Genomic DNA, 15,049 nt, shown 5'->3' with positions numbered 1-15,049 from the left:
GAGGCGTGAAGCTGCGTGAAGCTTTAGTACCACTTTCAGCCACTGTGCGGCGCTCTGCCACTGTACATCGCTCTGCCTGCCGCCCTTCTGAAAAAGCAGGAGGCTACCATTAAACATTGTTGCCATGAGGAATCCCAGCCTACGAATTCAATAACAAAATAAATCATGCATAATTAAACATTACCTCGATTTAGGCTACTTGGGTATGGCTTAAGGCTTGACTACACGGTGGTAACGAAAATCGAAATCGAAATTTGCTGTCTACATTATTGTCAGTGTTGGGGGTAACGCAACTACGCAAATCAAAACAGTGGTGTGATAATTGAGCCAGTAGAGAAATAGCTGTTCAGAATTAATCTGTAGCCTTGGGTAGGCTTCTGCAGAAAACAATGTTGGCGATTTAATACTATCTAGCGACGTTTTTAACAGGCTACGCTATAGAGGCTTAGACAACTATGACCCATGTTTTGGTTTCGTAAATTAATTTGCCCTACTTCTTGACTGCAATGTAGTCAATTGACTGCTTGACATGTCATTTTTATTTTTCTGTACAATAAACAAATACATCTGCTTTATGCCGCAGAATTACATTCATATTTGGAACTTACATAGTCCAATGCATCGTTACACTACGTTAGTGTTTCCCAAAACCATAGTAGCAACGAACGTTCGCAACCACTATCGTAAAGTTGCGACCTGTGGTAGAATGCTAGTAGAAGCATAGTTCCGGGGATGTTCATGTCAAAGACGTCACTGACGCCAGTTATTTGTTTGCAAATTAATAATTATAAATATATTTAGGTTTCTAATTGATATTTACACTTCTAACCACCATACACCCATATTTTAAAATGCCCAAGGCAGGAAATACATAAATTAAAAGTCAATTTGTAGCCATGTGCACGTAAGTAAAAGTCACACACCTGCAGATAATAATAAGGTGGTGCGCACTTTTTGACGAGTCAGTTGAGAATATGCTATGTAGCCATTGATTTTCATGGGGGGGTTCCTTGTTAGTTTACGCAAACCAGGCCAAGAAGGCTGATTCTGATTTTGATAATATGATCTGCACAAAAGATAAACTTAGGTAAACAACGATGTGAATATTGTTGTCAAAATCTTAACCCAGATTCGAACTCTTGGAGAGGGGACTGATGACTGCTGCGCAACGGCGGCTGTCATCTGCCGGCCTATACAAAAAGTACTTCATACTATCCTAAAAATTCGTTAAAATTAATAGCATTTTGCAACTTGACAAAACACTGGATTAAATATCATAGGCACAGGAGAAAACGTGTACATCCATTGACCGTGGGGAGATCACATGCCAGTTGCCTCTCCCTTCAGTGCTATGACTCTGTTGATGACTTTGTCCAGATGGTCTATGTATTTATTGCAACGTTCGGCTGTGAGTTTGTTTCGCCTAAAAATACTCTATTGCAGATATCAATGCGTCTTTGTTAATGGGTTTGGCCTCACAGCAGAGGCTTACACAACAATGACCCACGTTTTGGTTTCGTATATTAATTTGCCCTACTTATTGACTGCAATGTAGTCAATTGACTGCTTGACAGGTTATTTTTATTTTTTTGTACAATAAACAAATAAATCTTCTTTATGCCGCAGAATTACGCACTTGGCCACCCTTTAGAACGGGCACATTTTGGAGAGAATAGAGAATGTACGCAGGCAAGAATCTGTAGGCTATTTGTGGCTGGTTACCAGCAAACAATCTTTAATGCATTAACTCAAGACCTCAAACGTTTTCTAAACAATACAAACTGAAAGGATGCAGCAGGCAGCAAATGTAGAAGAGTAATTTCCAGTGGAAGAACAAAATGTTGAATGAAGCCCAAATATATGAAGGCATATCTGGCAAGTTGTTATTTTTTGAAGATGTAAATGGTTGGGCTATAGGCTAGTTTGCAAGAAGGAGACATGCCACACTATCGATTACCGTTTTTTATACAGGATTTATATAAAATTCTTCAACAGAAGGCCTGCCTCGAATGCAGGCTTGCCCAAAAAAAAGGCCTGTGGTTTGCGCAGCCTACAGTAAGTAGGTCTTAGTGAGTCCTCTCGACTTCTTTTAAGCTGTCTCAGAGGTGGAAAGTTGCGTTCGTTGGGGGCAGGGCCGGATTAACAATTCATAGACAATTAAGAAATGTTCTCAAAGTAGCCTTATGGCTGAAAGCTGCTTGGGATCCCCCCCTGTCAAGCAATAACCATACAAAAAGTTAAAAACAGATGACATGATGCGCGTCACTGATATAATGCGCAAATAATATTAATTAATATAAATAATATATATTAATTATACAATTAACTATTGTAGGCTACCATCAATTAATAACGTATGCAACACCCAGGTAACATGTTGTCCAGGCTATCTGAAACAAGTGGTTGCCCTTCTTCTACAACAACTGGTTACCTTGGGCTGCTACAGTCGTCAGTGCACTGTGCACAGTAGGCCTGTGCTACTCTTTGTGGTTGATCAACTAAAAATAAATTATGTATTTGGTGATGACATTATTGTAGGCCTAGTAGACCTAAATTCTGAGAAATTAAATGGTACGAGAAACGATCTACATAGCGCACCAGACCGCAATGTCTTCAAGGGTTGAATGAAGGGAGTTTGCAAAAATTAGCGTATTTTTCAAGTCAATAAACATTCTTAATTTTTGAATGTCTTTGTCAGGGAACATCTGACTTTTAAAAACCATAGGCCTGGTAGTCGCTCAGACAAGGAGTTATAAGATAAAGGCAATACCATTTGTGTCACCTAATGCAGTTCAGTGAATTAGCAAGATACCATCAGAAGCCAACAATCATAAAGCACCTGTGCGCGCGCTCTCTCTCCCCTGCGCATTAAGCTGTCTGTGTGTTGTATGCTAGATTTGCGCGAGTTCTTTCTATCTGCTTTACTTTAGTGAGTTGCGACCACCTAGGCTATGTTATAGATGTTCTATGAGGTACCAGTGTTGTCAGACTACTTTTAAAATGATATTCAGGGCTATATACATTTTAAACATTCGGGGCTGAAGACCCGACAAAGCCTTGCGTTAATTCTTCAGGTGGGAAGTGTCAGGAATTTTCATACGAGAGACGCTCTCATTGGTGGTTAGTATATGGAGTAGGGGATTGACAGCAACATAGCCAATCACATTATGAGAGATGCTGAATTTAACATTAACTGCGATGTTTGATTTTAAATTAATGTAAATTTAGCCGGGACTGTAAGCTGGCACACATGGGTGCTTGATGTTTTCCGTGGGTGCTCGAGCGACGGAGCACCCACGGTATCGGCGCCTATGACAAGCGTATCTCGCGGTTGCATCCATTACAAACAAACATGCAATGTGAACATATGGGATTGGGGAGAGCACTAAATGCTCTACTGAATAAGCACGAAGTCAAGCCTTGAAATGAAAAACACGCTTTAATAATAAAAAAAATAAACGCTAATGAAGTAAACTTGTGACCATCAAAAATCGTTTATCGCCTGTAACTCCGTGATAACAGGACGTAACAGGAAGGCATTTGGCTGAGCAACGGAGGTTAATATGCTCTATATTTTGTCCAAATGATGTCTGATTATCATCGTTGCACTTGGAGAAAACCAGAATGTTTAATTTGTCCTGCGTTTCTTCTACGGATAAAAATGACTGAAAGGTGCCAAGATATTGTATTTGTACCGTTCTTTTTTCCAGTTGTCAAGGTGCTCCTAAGCCTTGTCATTAATAATAACATATAATATTCCAACATTATGACATATTTTGGGGTACACAGGCCTGTCTTTGAAAAATGTCAAGCACACCCTGATTGTGAATCTAGGAGAAGTACGTTGAAATTTATCATGTGTCACAATGCACAAAATCCCGACTATCTCACTTCCTGTTGGGTGTGGCTAATGCAATGTGTATATACAGTGGGTCCCATTTAGAAGTGGCCACTTCATTCACACTTTCCGTGATTCACGCAGCTGCATGAAATGTATTACAACTTATAACGTACAACATATTACAACTTACAACGTATTACTTGTGGTTGTTTGGGTCATTGCAGCTTCACTGGGGAAATATAAATAAAAGACTTGTGATTCCCCTCCCCCACCCCCTTCTTTTACAAGCAGTGCAGCTTTCTGAAGCGGTGCTTTTTGAAGACTAGATGTGTGGAGTGATTTTGGAAGTAAGAGGCTCAATAACAGGGAAGCTATTGAATTTTCCCCCTTTAAAAATATGTTATAAATAGGGCAAGTCATTTTTTCCCTAATTAGCAGGTGTAGTATTTTGCTTGGGAGGCCCTTGATATGTGTTGTGATTTTTGAAGGAGTAGGCTTAATAACAGTGAAGCTATTGTATTTTTTCCCCAATAAAAAATTATATTATAAATAGGGCAAGTAACTTTTTCACTAATTAGCAGGTGTAGTCTGTTGCTAGTGAGGCCCTAGATGTGTGTTGTGATTTTGGAAGTACTAGGCTCAATAACAGTGAAGCTATTGAATTTCCTCCCCATTAAAAATATGTTATGAATAGGGCAAGTCCATTTTTCCATAATTAGCTGCTGTAGCATGTTGCTAGTGAGGCCCTAGATGTGTGTTGTGATTTTGGAAGCACTAGGCTCAATAACAGTGAAGCTATTGATTCCCCATTAAAAATATGTTATGAATAGGGCAAGTCCATTTTTCCATAATTAATAACTGCTGTAGCATGTTGCTTGGGAGGCCCTAGGTGTGTGTTGTGATTTTGGAAGGAGTAGGCTCAATAACAGTGAAGCTATTGCATTTTTCAACCATTAAAAATAGATTATAAATAGGGTGAGCCTGTTTTTCCATAATCAGCTGGTGTAGTATGTTGCTAGTGAGCCATTCGATGTGTGTTATAATTTTGGAAGCACTAGGCTCAATGACAGTGAAGCTATTGAATTTTACCCCCAATAAAAATATAATATAAATAGGATGAGTCCATTTTTCCCGTAATTGGCAGGTGTAGTGTGTTACTAAGGAAGCAGTAGCTGTGTGCTATGATTTTGGAAGCACTAGGCTCAATAACAGTAAAGCTATTTAAATGTATTTTTATCCACTTTCAGTTTTGCACTTTGTAGACGGTCCTTAGACGCTCGGCTGAAAGCAGAATGCTCACAGGGATGCGTTTTATTTATCCACTTATGTACACGGTTCTTTCGGATGAAAACCGGGTTGTAGCTTGTTGTCTACCTTGCTATGTATGGTTAGATAGAGCTCTCTATTATGGAATGAAAACGTTTCTCCTATGATTTATTGAACCGCAAAACGCGAATCTTGCGAATCTGCCAATTTCTGTCTAACTTTTCCAAAGTTTTTTGAAGCTAATGTAACAAATACCACCAATATTGTTGTGTGGCTATTAAGGTATCCAGGGTGTGCGCAAGTAGCCTAAATATATAATTCAAAAATTAAGGACATACAATCCTGAAAAAGCTTAACCTAGCTTAATATCCCAAAACGTCAACAAGTCGTTTTATGTGCTCATTATACATGGATTTCTATGCAACGTCACGAAAACATGCATGCGCAACCAAGAGGCAGAAAGCACCATACAACAGCATAGAGCAATGCAAAAGAATAAAACGAGTTTTTGTGCTGAAAACTGCACCAATTAGCAAGCGAACTTCTCATGACTGCCGACAAAGTAGCCTACTGCCAGCTGACGAAGCTCTCATTTTAAAACATAACAATCAAGAAATCTTGCCAATGAATCCAAAACGTTATGTACAAAGCTTATAGGCTACAGTGGGCTAGCATGTTGCAGAGGCTGCTAAAAACACAGAGAAACACACTGAAAACTCGGCCAATCACAGCCCTTGCTGTCGATTGGTTCGACAGCAAGGGCTTCGACCGGGAACACCACTGCGGACTATGCTGCCCCCAAGTGGCTGCAGTTGTACTTACATTTCACCCAGCTGTGTGAATCACCTTGATCGTGAATGAAGTGTCAATTTTTAACTGGGACCCACTGTAGGTGAATTATTGTTTGCTGGTAACTGTGCGTGCGTGCACTCTCCCCTGCGCAAAAACAAAATGTGCGTTCCGTTACATAGTGCATAGTTCTACTGCGTAAAGTTGAACAAATACATTTATATTACATACAAATGCAAACAGCCTATTACCATACAGTTAACAGGCTAAAGTGCAGTGAAGAATTGGGAAGTTATGATAGGCCAACTTGGAGTGAATATACTCATAGGGGAAATTCTCTCTCCAAAGCTGACTAGCCTGATGGTATAGTGCATATGGCCGTGTTTTGTGTTAATAATGTTTTAAGTCAAGCCTGATGGGTATTGACCGATACACAAAGCCCAGGCATCGGCTTCGGTATCGAGACTGATAAAGTCGGATCAGTGCATCCCTAGTAATGGTAGCTTGACTAATGCAGCCTTTGCAGTGTTACAAGTACACAGGCTGGGCATACAATTAAAACAAAAAAAACAAGTGATCATTTCTCTACTACGTTTTCAGGCTAATGTTGTCTTATCATTTGTGTTTCTTGCCCAGATGGTAGCAGTGAGCGAGGAGACAAAGATGCCAGTAAGATCACAACTTACCCTCCTGGGGCAGTGCGCTTTGACTGTGAGCTGCGTGCTGCACAGGTCAGCTGTGGCTTCCACCACTCCGGTATGACAAACAAGGCAAAAAATTGTCTGACCCTGAGTGTTTCTGTGTTTTTTGTCCTTTATGTTATGGTTATGGTTATAGGATTTGGCAGACACTGTTGTCCAAAGCGACATACAAATAACAACAATACGAGGTTAAATTTAACAGTAAACAATTTAAAAGGTTGGTAAGATTACATTAAGGAGAATAGCAATAATAAACAACAATGTCAATTCAATCAATAGCCTAATGAAAATAAAAAATACTATAATATACAAACTAGAATGTAATGCCAAAGGAATTACAATAGTGGATGGAAAGCTGCTAAAATTGGTGGGGAAATTCCTGAAAAAACAAACATTAAATCACTTAATCTTTGAGTTCATACAAACCCTCGTACCAAAAGACCTTGTGTGCCAAGGCGTTCTTGAGATAACACTCAAGGTGTTTTTCACCTTGACATTTGACCTTTTGACCTCCAACATCAATTCACTTCATCTTTGAATCCATACAAATACTTATACCAGATTTCAGGCATGTATGTCAAGGCATTCTTGAGATATTGCACTCAGAGTGTTCATTGACTTGACCATTGACCTTTGACCTCCAACATCAACTCACTTCATCTTCATACAAACACTTGTACCAAATTTGAAGCACATGTGTCAAACCGTTTTGGAGATATAATGCGCAAAGCATGAGATATGGCTGTGACTTTTATTTTGACACACGGGAAACACTTAAACAGGATGTGTAGTTTTAGGGAGCACCAGATTGTATGCATTAGAAGCTGAGACAGTTGATTTCACAGGTGACACCTGTGTCAGTGTTCTAATTAGCCCGGGAACTACTCTGGGAGCTTAACAAGCGCAGCTGCCTTTAGGCCATTATGACATCACAGCCTTTGAAGTCTAAGGGGGAAAATTGAGCTTTTAACATTTTTTAATCCCCTATTTCTCAAAAAAGTATAAACTTTATAAAAATCTGAAATAATAACTCTCTTGCCCCACTCCAGACCTTCAGAACGGTTATTTCAACATGTCTGTACGTTAAGCGGTTAGAGTCGCATTAATTCTTGAAAAGGTTAAAAGAAAAGGTTATAATAATAACTAGAAAAGCATTTCCTGAAGGAAATACAGTGCATGAAAATGCAAAAATATGATGTAAAATATCATACAGAGTAAAAACAAACTATATTGGTTGCTAGGTAGATGAGGTTTAATATAGTTGGAATGACTGAACAGTTAAATAGGTGGGTAGTTTATATAGTTAAATGATTTACTTGGTAGATAAGGTTTAATATAGTTGGAATGATTGAACGGTTAAATAAGTGGATAGTTTAAATGGTTAAATTATTTAGGTAGATAGTTGACGATAACTGACACTTGGAATGGCTCTAATGTTTGCTAGCAGTTATGCTAACTATATTAACAAAGATAATAATGTTAACCAAGTTACTATGCTAACTAGCATGCTAACAATGTTAAAATCTTGAAGTATCTTAACCATGTGACTTAGCTAACTTAGCTAATTATTTTTAGCAGTTATGCTAACCAAGATGTTAACATCTTAATTATGTTAACTATCTTAACCATGTTACTTAGCTGACTTAGCTAATCATTTTAAGCAGTTTTGTTAAAAATGTTAATCCAAGATCTTAACATCTTGCTAAAGATGCTAACTATCTTAACCATGTTACTTAGCTAACTTAGCTAATCATTTTTAGCAGTTTTGTTAAAAATCTTGTAAAGATGCTAACATGCTAACCATGTGACTTTAGCTAATCATTTTAAGCAGTTTTTTAAAAATGCTAACTAGCATGCTAACATGCTAGCATGCTAACTATCTTAACCATGTTACTTAGCTAACTTAGCTAATCATTTTAGCAGTTTTGCTAAAAATGCTAACTAGATGTTAACATGTTAGCATGCTAACTATGCTAACCATGTTACTTAGCTAACTTAGCTAATCATTTTTAGCAGTTTTGCTAAAAATGCTAACTAGCATGCTAACCATGTTACTTAGCTAACTTAGCTAACTAGCTACAGTGGGTAGGAGTCATAGTTGATGACAAGCAGACAAACAGTTACAATGGCTGAACAGTTGAAAAGTTCAGTAGTTCAAAGGGTTAAATTGTTTAACAGTGAAATATTGTAGTGAGGACTTTTATTTTGAAACAGTTTTTGGCAGAGGAAGCAGTTGAATAGGGTGTGTAGTCTTAATAGGGCCAGTTTGTATGCTTAAAGCCTGAGACTGGCAGTTGATGCAGGTGGCCCGAACACCTGCCATAGGATTCTAATTGCTTAACGGCTCTATTGTGATGTCATCAGGCCATGTTAAGTCTATGGGGAAATTTTGACTAGTTTTTAATTAATAGTTTAAAAAGTATAAAAGTTACAAAGTTGAAAAATACAAAGCCCACATGTCCTAAGTAAGACCTACGTAACATAGTTTGAATGAAGTTTCTACGTTAAACGGTTTAAGCTGCATTAACTGCGTTAGAAGAAGAAGAATAAGAAGAAGAAGAAGAAGAAAAAGCCTTGGAATAACAGTACAGTGCATTTTCATGCACTGTAATAATAAGAAGAAGCCAGGAGATTTTAAGATGGTGGATTCCATCCACTATAACTATAACGCATAAGAAACGCTTAATAAACTAACAGAACAGATTGAACAGATATGCCTTTAGACCCCTCTTGAAAGACCCAAAATTATCACAGGAACGGAGAGCACTGGGCAACTCCAACAAGTAACCACTAAGGAAAAGAGTCTTGAATTTGACCTACCGTTTATGGCTGGTCGACACAACAGACGCTCATCAGAAGACCGCAGTGGGCGGTTGGGGATATATATCTTGATCTTTGCATTAAGATAGCAGGGAGCAGATCCAGTCAGTGTCCTATAGGCCAAAGTGGGAGATTTAAATATAATTCTGGCCACTACACTGCAAAAACTGCTTATCTTACAAAATCTAACCAAGTGTTATTAATCTTATATCAAGATAAAAAAACTAGTTGGTATTGTTTTCAGTATAAAGACACTTACCTAGCGATTTCTTGTGAAATCATTTGACTTAATAAAAACACTTAATAAAAAAAAAGACTTATTTTAAGACATCTCATCTTGAAAACAAGCAAATTTGTCTGCCAGTGCGTTAAGCAAATTTGTCCTAAAAACAAGCAAATTTGTCTGCCAGTGCGTTGAGCAAATTTGTCTTGATAAGACTCCTTAAAATAAGTCAAAGTCTTCTTAAATTAGGTCAAAATAATCTTTCGAGATAGCACTAGGTAAGTCTTTTCATACTAAAAACAATACCAAATACATTTTTTGATCTTATTATAAGATTAATAACACTTGGTTAGATTTCATTTTTTGCAGTGTATACGCAGCCAGTGGAGAGTAACTAGGAGAGGAGTTACATGTGTCCACTTTGGATGATTGAAGACTAGGCGTGCTGCAGCATTCTGAATCAGTTGTAACGATCTTACTACACAAACAGGCAGGCCAGTTAACAGTGAATTACAATAGTCCAGCTTGGAGATAGGGCAGCCGTGGCCCACTGGTTAGCACTCTGGACTTGTAACCAGAGGGTTGCTGGTTCAAGCCCCGACCAGTGGGCCGCGGCTGAAGTGCCCTTGAGCAAGGCACCTAACCCCTCACTGCTCCCCGAGCGCCGCCGTTGAAGCAGGCAGCTCACTGCGCCGGGATTAGTGTGTGCTTCACCTCACTGTGTGTTCACTGTGTGCTGTTTGTGTTTCACTAATTAATCGATTGGGTTAAATGCAGAGACCAAATTTCCCTCACGGGATCAAAAAGTATATATACTTATACTTATACTAACCATGGCCTGTACAAGAAGTGGCGTGGAATCTTGTGTCAAATAAGGTCTGATCTTCCTAATGTTGCGAAGGATAAACCAACATGATTTTGCAATTGAGGCTACATGCTCAGAGAAGTTATAGGCCAGTCAATCTAGCCCAAAAAGACAAAACATTTTCTAACAGAAATGACTCATAGTTTTTAATTGTCTGCCAGTGCGCTAAGCAAATTTGTCCTAAAAACAAGCAATTATGTCTGCCAGTGCGTTGAGTAAATTTGTTTTGATAAGACTCCTTAAAATAATTCAAATTGTTCTTAAATTAAGTCCAAATTATCTTTCAAAATAGCACTAGGTAGGTCTGTTCATACTAAAAACTTTGATCTTTGAAAAATTGATCTTAATATAAGATTAATAACACTGGTTAGAGTTTACTTTTTGCAGTGCACTCATCACAGTTTGTTAAGAAATAGTCAGATTGAATTGGCAATTTTAGAAATTAAAATAAATAAATTATTTTAAAACATTTCTTTTACAATTTGCTCTGTGGTAATCTATGACAATTATGTGAATGTGATGAAAATGATCTTGCAAAGGATATTCTAAAGTTTCCATTGTTGTGTAAAAGTTACATAATTAAATATCCCTATCTTTTTCAGTGGTTCTAATGGAAAATGGGGATGTTTACACATTTGGCTATGGCCAACATGGACAGCTTGGGCATGGAGATGTGAACTCAAGGTAATAGTTGGTAAAGAGAAGAGAGCAATGAAGGAGAGCATGCATTTATGCATCTGTATCTGATTGCTGGAATTGTTTGTTTAACTTCCATGGTTCCTTAAGTAATAATGTCATTCAGTGGTCTGTACGCATGGCTTATAAAATCTACACTACCTGTCAAAAGTGTGGACACATCTATTTATTTATGGGTCTGTCTTTTTCTGACTTTTCACAAGCCCCATTTCACGGCAACACAATATATAACAAAGCAGTGGAACATTTATTCACCTTCAGTTTACAAAGTTACAAAGATGTAGTCTACATAGTTTACACTCTGACTTGACGGTACCCTTGCAACACATGCATGCAAGCCTCAGTGATGATTTAGAGATAATGCCTGTTAGCTAGTCACCCATCTAATCTAGGTTTGAATTTTACATATTTCTCTGTGGTATACCAATGTCATTTTACAGGGTGTCCATGGGGTTTTAAAAAGTATTAAAAGGTAGGAAATCAACTTAGCAAAAAGCCATTAAAAGGTATTGAAATATAGTAATCATGATTTTATGAGGTGTTAAAATTCTCTCATTTTTCAGAACGTCTACATAGTGGCTACGTTAGACTCTCAACAGTCTGGTGATTCAGAAAACCCTGTGTAACCCAATCAAATTGGTGCATAGAAGCAAATCATTGCATAGTAACGCTAACATTATAGGTGATTTTAAAATAGGCCTATTATTACTAGCCAGATCAGTTACGTCACTTGACAGTGAAGTTAGCATAAGGCAGATAAACAAACAAACTTTTTTAATGTACATAGTCTGTCATGTCATGAACACATGACACGGTCATGATACATGAACCCTAATCCTAACCCTAACTTGTTATGACAAAAACCGAATGTCACAATAACAGAAGCATTATGTCATAAACGTTGACTTGTTGACGATGACGTGTTTATGACACGTTCATGACAGTGTCATGTCACTCGAAACTGTCAAGTGTAACTGGTATGACAAAGTAAAGCTTCCTTGAAAAGTTTTCTCCATACATTTCCATGAGTGTATGAGCCTGAGTGTGTCAATGTAATTTTGTATTCATTTAATCTAATTTTAGACAATTGTTGTTTCAAACATGTTACATATTGTACACAATTCTCTGTGTAACATTGCTTATTTTGATCACTTCAGAGGGTCTCCCACTCTAGTACAAGCTCTGCCGGGTACCAGTGCACAAGTGACCGCAGGCAGCAATCACACAGCTGTACTACTCACAGATGGACAAGTTTTCACTTTTGGAAGCTTCTCGGTATAGTATCCTACAACAGTTGTCAATTTATATGTTACTCATTGTTTATATTGCACATATTAGTCTGTTTATTTATGTCACCTTGTTTGTTCAACTGACTTTAAAGTCCCATGCAAAATTATTCAACACCCATGCAAATCACCATTGTTTTCTTATTTAAAAAAGATATCTTGTTAAAAAAGATAGTTGGATTTGCCCACTACAATGAACTATGCTAAGCTATGCTAACGGTGGGTGCTTTAGACAGAGTTACTGCATGCACAGAGATGAGATGGGTAAGTATCATCTTATGTAACGCTGGCGAAGATGGTGAATAAGCTAATTTCCCAAAATGTTGGCGTGAATATAAGATTAGCTAGATGTACCACAGAGCGGTATACAATATGGCCGCCGCCCAGTCCTGTAAATTCTCTCCGCAAAAATAAACCACACTTCTCAATTTGTCTCCATCCCCTACTCTTGCAACCTTTCTGTAGGTAAATTATTATGTGCATGTATGTGTTTGCTTTTGTGTATATGTGTGTCGATGGTGGGGCCCAAAAAGACCTTATATCAAAAATGTTAATGAATTCCAAGGGGTTGTGCAATGTGCAAATACTGTAACAAGAAGAAATATCAGTATTGTTTTAAGATTTTGTAACAGGTTTACAGATAGATAGATAGATAGATAGATAGATAGATAGCTAGATAGATAGATACTTTATTGATCCCGTTAACTTAAGAAACTTAACTTTCTCTCTTCACAGAAAGGGCAACTTGGTCGGCCCATTTTGGACATGCCATACTGGAATGCTAAGCCTTCCCCCATGCCCAACATCGGTGCCAAGTATGGCCGTAAAGCAACGTGGATAGGTGCCAGTGGAGATCAGACATTCCTTAGAATTGATGAGGCACTTATCAATTCTCATGTTCTTTCCACCTCTGAGGTCTTTGCCAGCAAACATATTATTGGTAATGTGTATTTTTATATATCGTTTCTCAGTTTCTCTGTCATACACAGTGTGGTGTTTGACTTATCTTAAAACATCTCAAAATATTACCCCCTCCCTCCCCCAGATCAGAATTTTTTTTATATCATTCAATGGCCTTAAAGGAGAAATCCGGCTAAACACGGAGCTCAGTTGATCATTTTTACAGAAAACTGTTGGTCAGAAAAAACGTTAAAAAAAAACGGTGCTGCCTGTCGTGAGTTAGCCGGGTAGTGGCTAAAGCAGCCAAAGTGCTTACAGTACAAGCTAGCTGATGGGGGCATGTTCTAAACTGTACCTTTGTGCCTCCTAACAGACTCAAAATGTCATGACAAGTGCTGTGCAAAATGAGCAGGGTCCTTACATGACACCACTGTGCGTGATCTCTGTTTCTCAAGGTCACCGAGTCAGTACAAAAAAAAAAAAAACCCAGCATGCGTTGCTGTAGCCAACAGCTAGAGCAGCTTCACTGCTACACTTATGTCCCCAGAGTGACCTTAAGAAGCAGAGTGAAAAATGGCCGGAATTCTCCTTAAGTCAAAGGAGAAAGTGCCTGGTATGTGCCTTTATACTAAAAACAATACCAACTAGTTTTTTTCACTAAAATGATGCATAGGAGTGTAGCAATGTATCGACCTAATGTGGTTGCATCGATGTGACTCATTAAGCATCGATGTGTGTTTATTTTAACATCTTCTCCACATGAAATTGTTCTCCTGCCTTCATAAACTGAAGATGCCGGCATGCAATCTTGTTGCAGTCCACCCTACATTTGAATGTTTACACATCAGGTTCAACTTCCACATCAGAGTAGTGGCAGAACATTTCTAGCAAGGGAGTGGTAAAGGTAGCCTATAGCTCTGATAGCAGCTAAAACAATACACATTCACTCCCAGTTTGCATTATTAGCTTACCTCTGCAGTAAACCTACTTGGCTGGGCATTTTAACACACTGAGGATTTGTTTGCTGTGTTATCTTGGGTTCAGCCGTGCTGCCACATGACTGTGATCATCCATAACCGTACAATAATGTGCAAATAACATTGCAACCGAAAATGCAGGAATTGCGAAATGAGTGAAGACAATTCCTTACTTTGGAAAACTCAAACAAAAATAGCATACAACATCATTTAAAGTCATTTAAAGGGACAGCGATCGCAACATAAGCCTACGGGCGCTATTTTGCAACCTGGCGCATGGCAGAAAGCTAGTTATTTTTAAGATTAAGAAACATAAGGCCCACCTTCTTGCGCCGGGCGTTTCATAACTAAACCACACCCAATACGGACTGGACAAACCCCGAAATTTGTTTAAACTATTCGCCAGTGACCATGCACTTTAGACTGCCATAATAGGGCCCTAGACCACAATTGCGAGTGATGAAAGTGAAATACTTTGACTAACCTACAAACACTGCATTTAGAAGACAACTGTGTGTAGAAACGCTAATCTAGTTAATGGTGAATTATGCATATATATCATATACAGTTAAGAGTTGACGCAAAAGCATGTTAAGCCCTTTATGGAGGAAATGCACGTTGTCTTCCTGTGTTTCTCGTGTGTAATACGGTGTAGTACTTCCTGAAAACTTTCTCCCATCAAATC

At 38.3% G+C, this 15,049-nt stretch overlaps 1 protein-coding gene across 16 annotated transcripts in view; it reads left to right on the top strand.

The window, feature by feature from the left end:
- The window catches only part of mycbp2 (MYC binding protein 2), a 283,844-nt gene that overhangs the window by 55,994 nt on the left and 212,801 nt on the right, over nucleotides 1–15,049 (top strand). For 15 of the 16 annotated variants that reach the window (XM_048239181.1, XM_048239179.1, XM_048239178.1 and 12 more), the window contains 4 exons: nucleotides 6,533–6,652; nucleotides 11,108–11,189; nucleotides 12,359–12,476; nucleotides 13,223–13,427. In XM_048239181.1, coding sequence (XP_048095138.1) covers nucleotides 6,533–6,652; nucleotides 11,108–11,189; nucleotides 12,359–12,476; nucleotides 13,223–13,427 — 525 coding nt within the window. Of the gene's footprint in view, nucleotides 1–6,532; nucleotides 6,653–11,107; nucleotides 11,190–12,358; nucleotides 12,477–13,222; nucleotides 13,428–15,049 lie in introns of those variants that run through there. The other variant, XM_048239189.1, reaches the window with a different exon arrangement.

Source organism: Alosa alosa, chromosome 3 (assembly GCF_017589495.1).
Source record: "Alosa alosa isolate M-15738 ecotype Scorff River chromosome 3, AALO_Geno_1.1, whole genome shotgun sequence".
In the NCBI taxonomy this organism is placed as follows: domain Eukaryota; kingdom Metazoa; phylum Chordata; class Actinopteri; order Clupeiformes; family Clupeidae; genus Alosa; species Alosa alosa.
The sequence above is the reverse complement of the archived record's forward strand: the minus strand, read 5'-3'. Positions and strand labels throughout refer to the sequence as shown.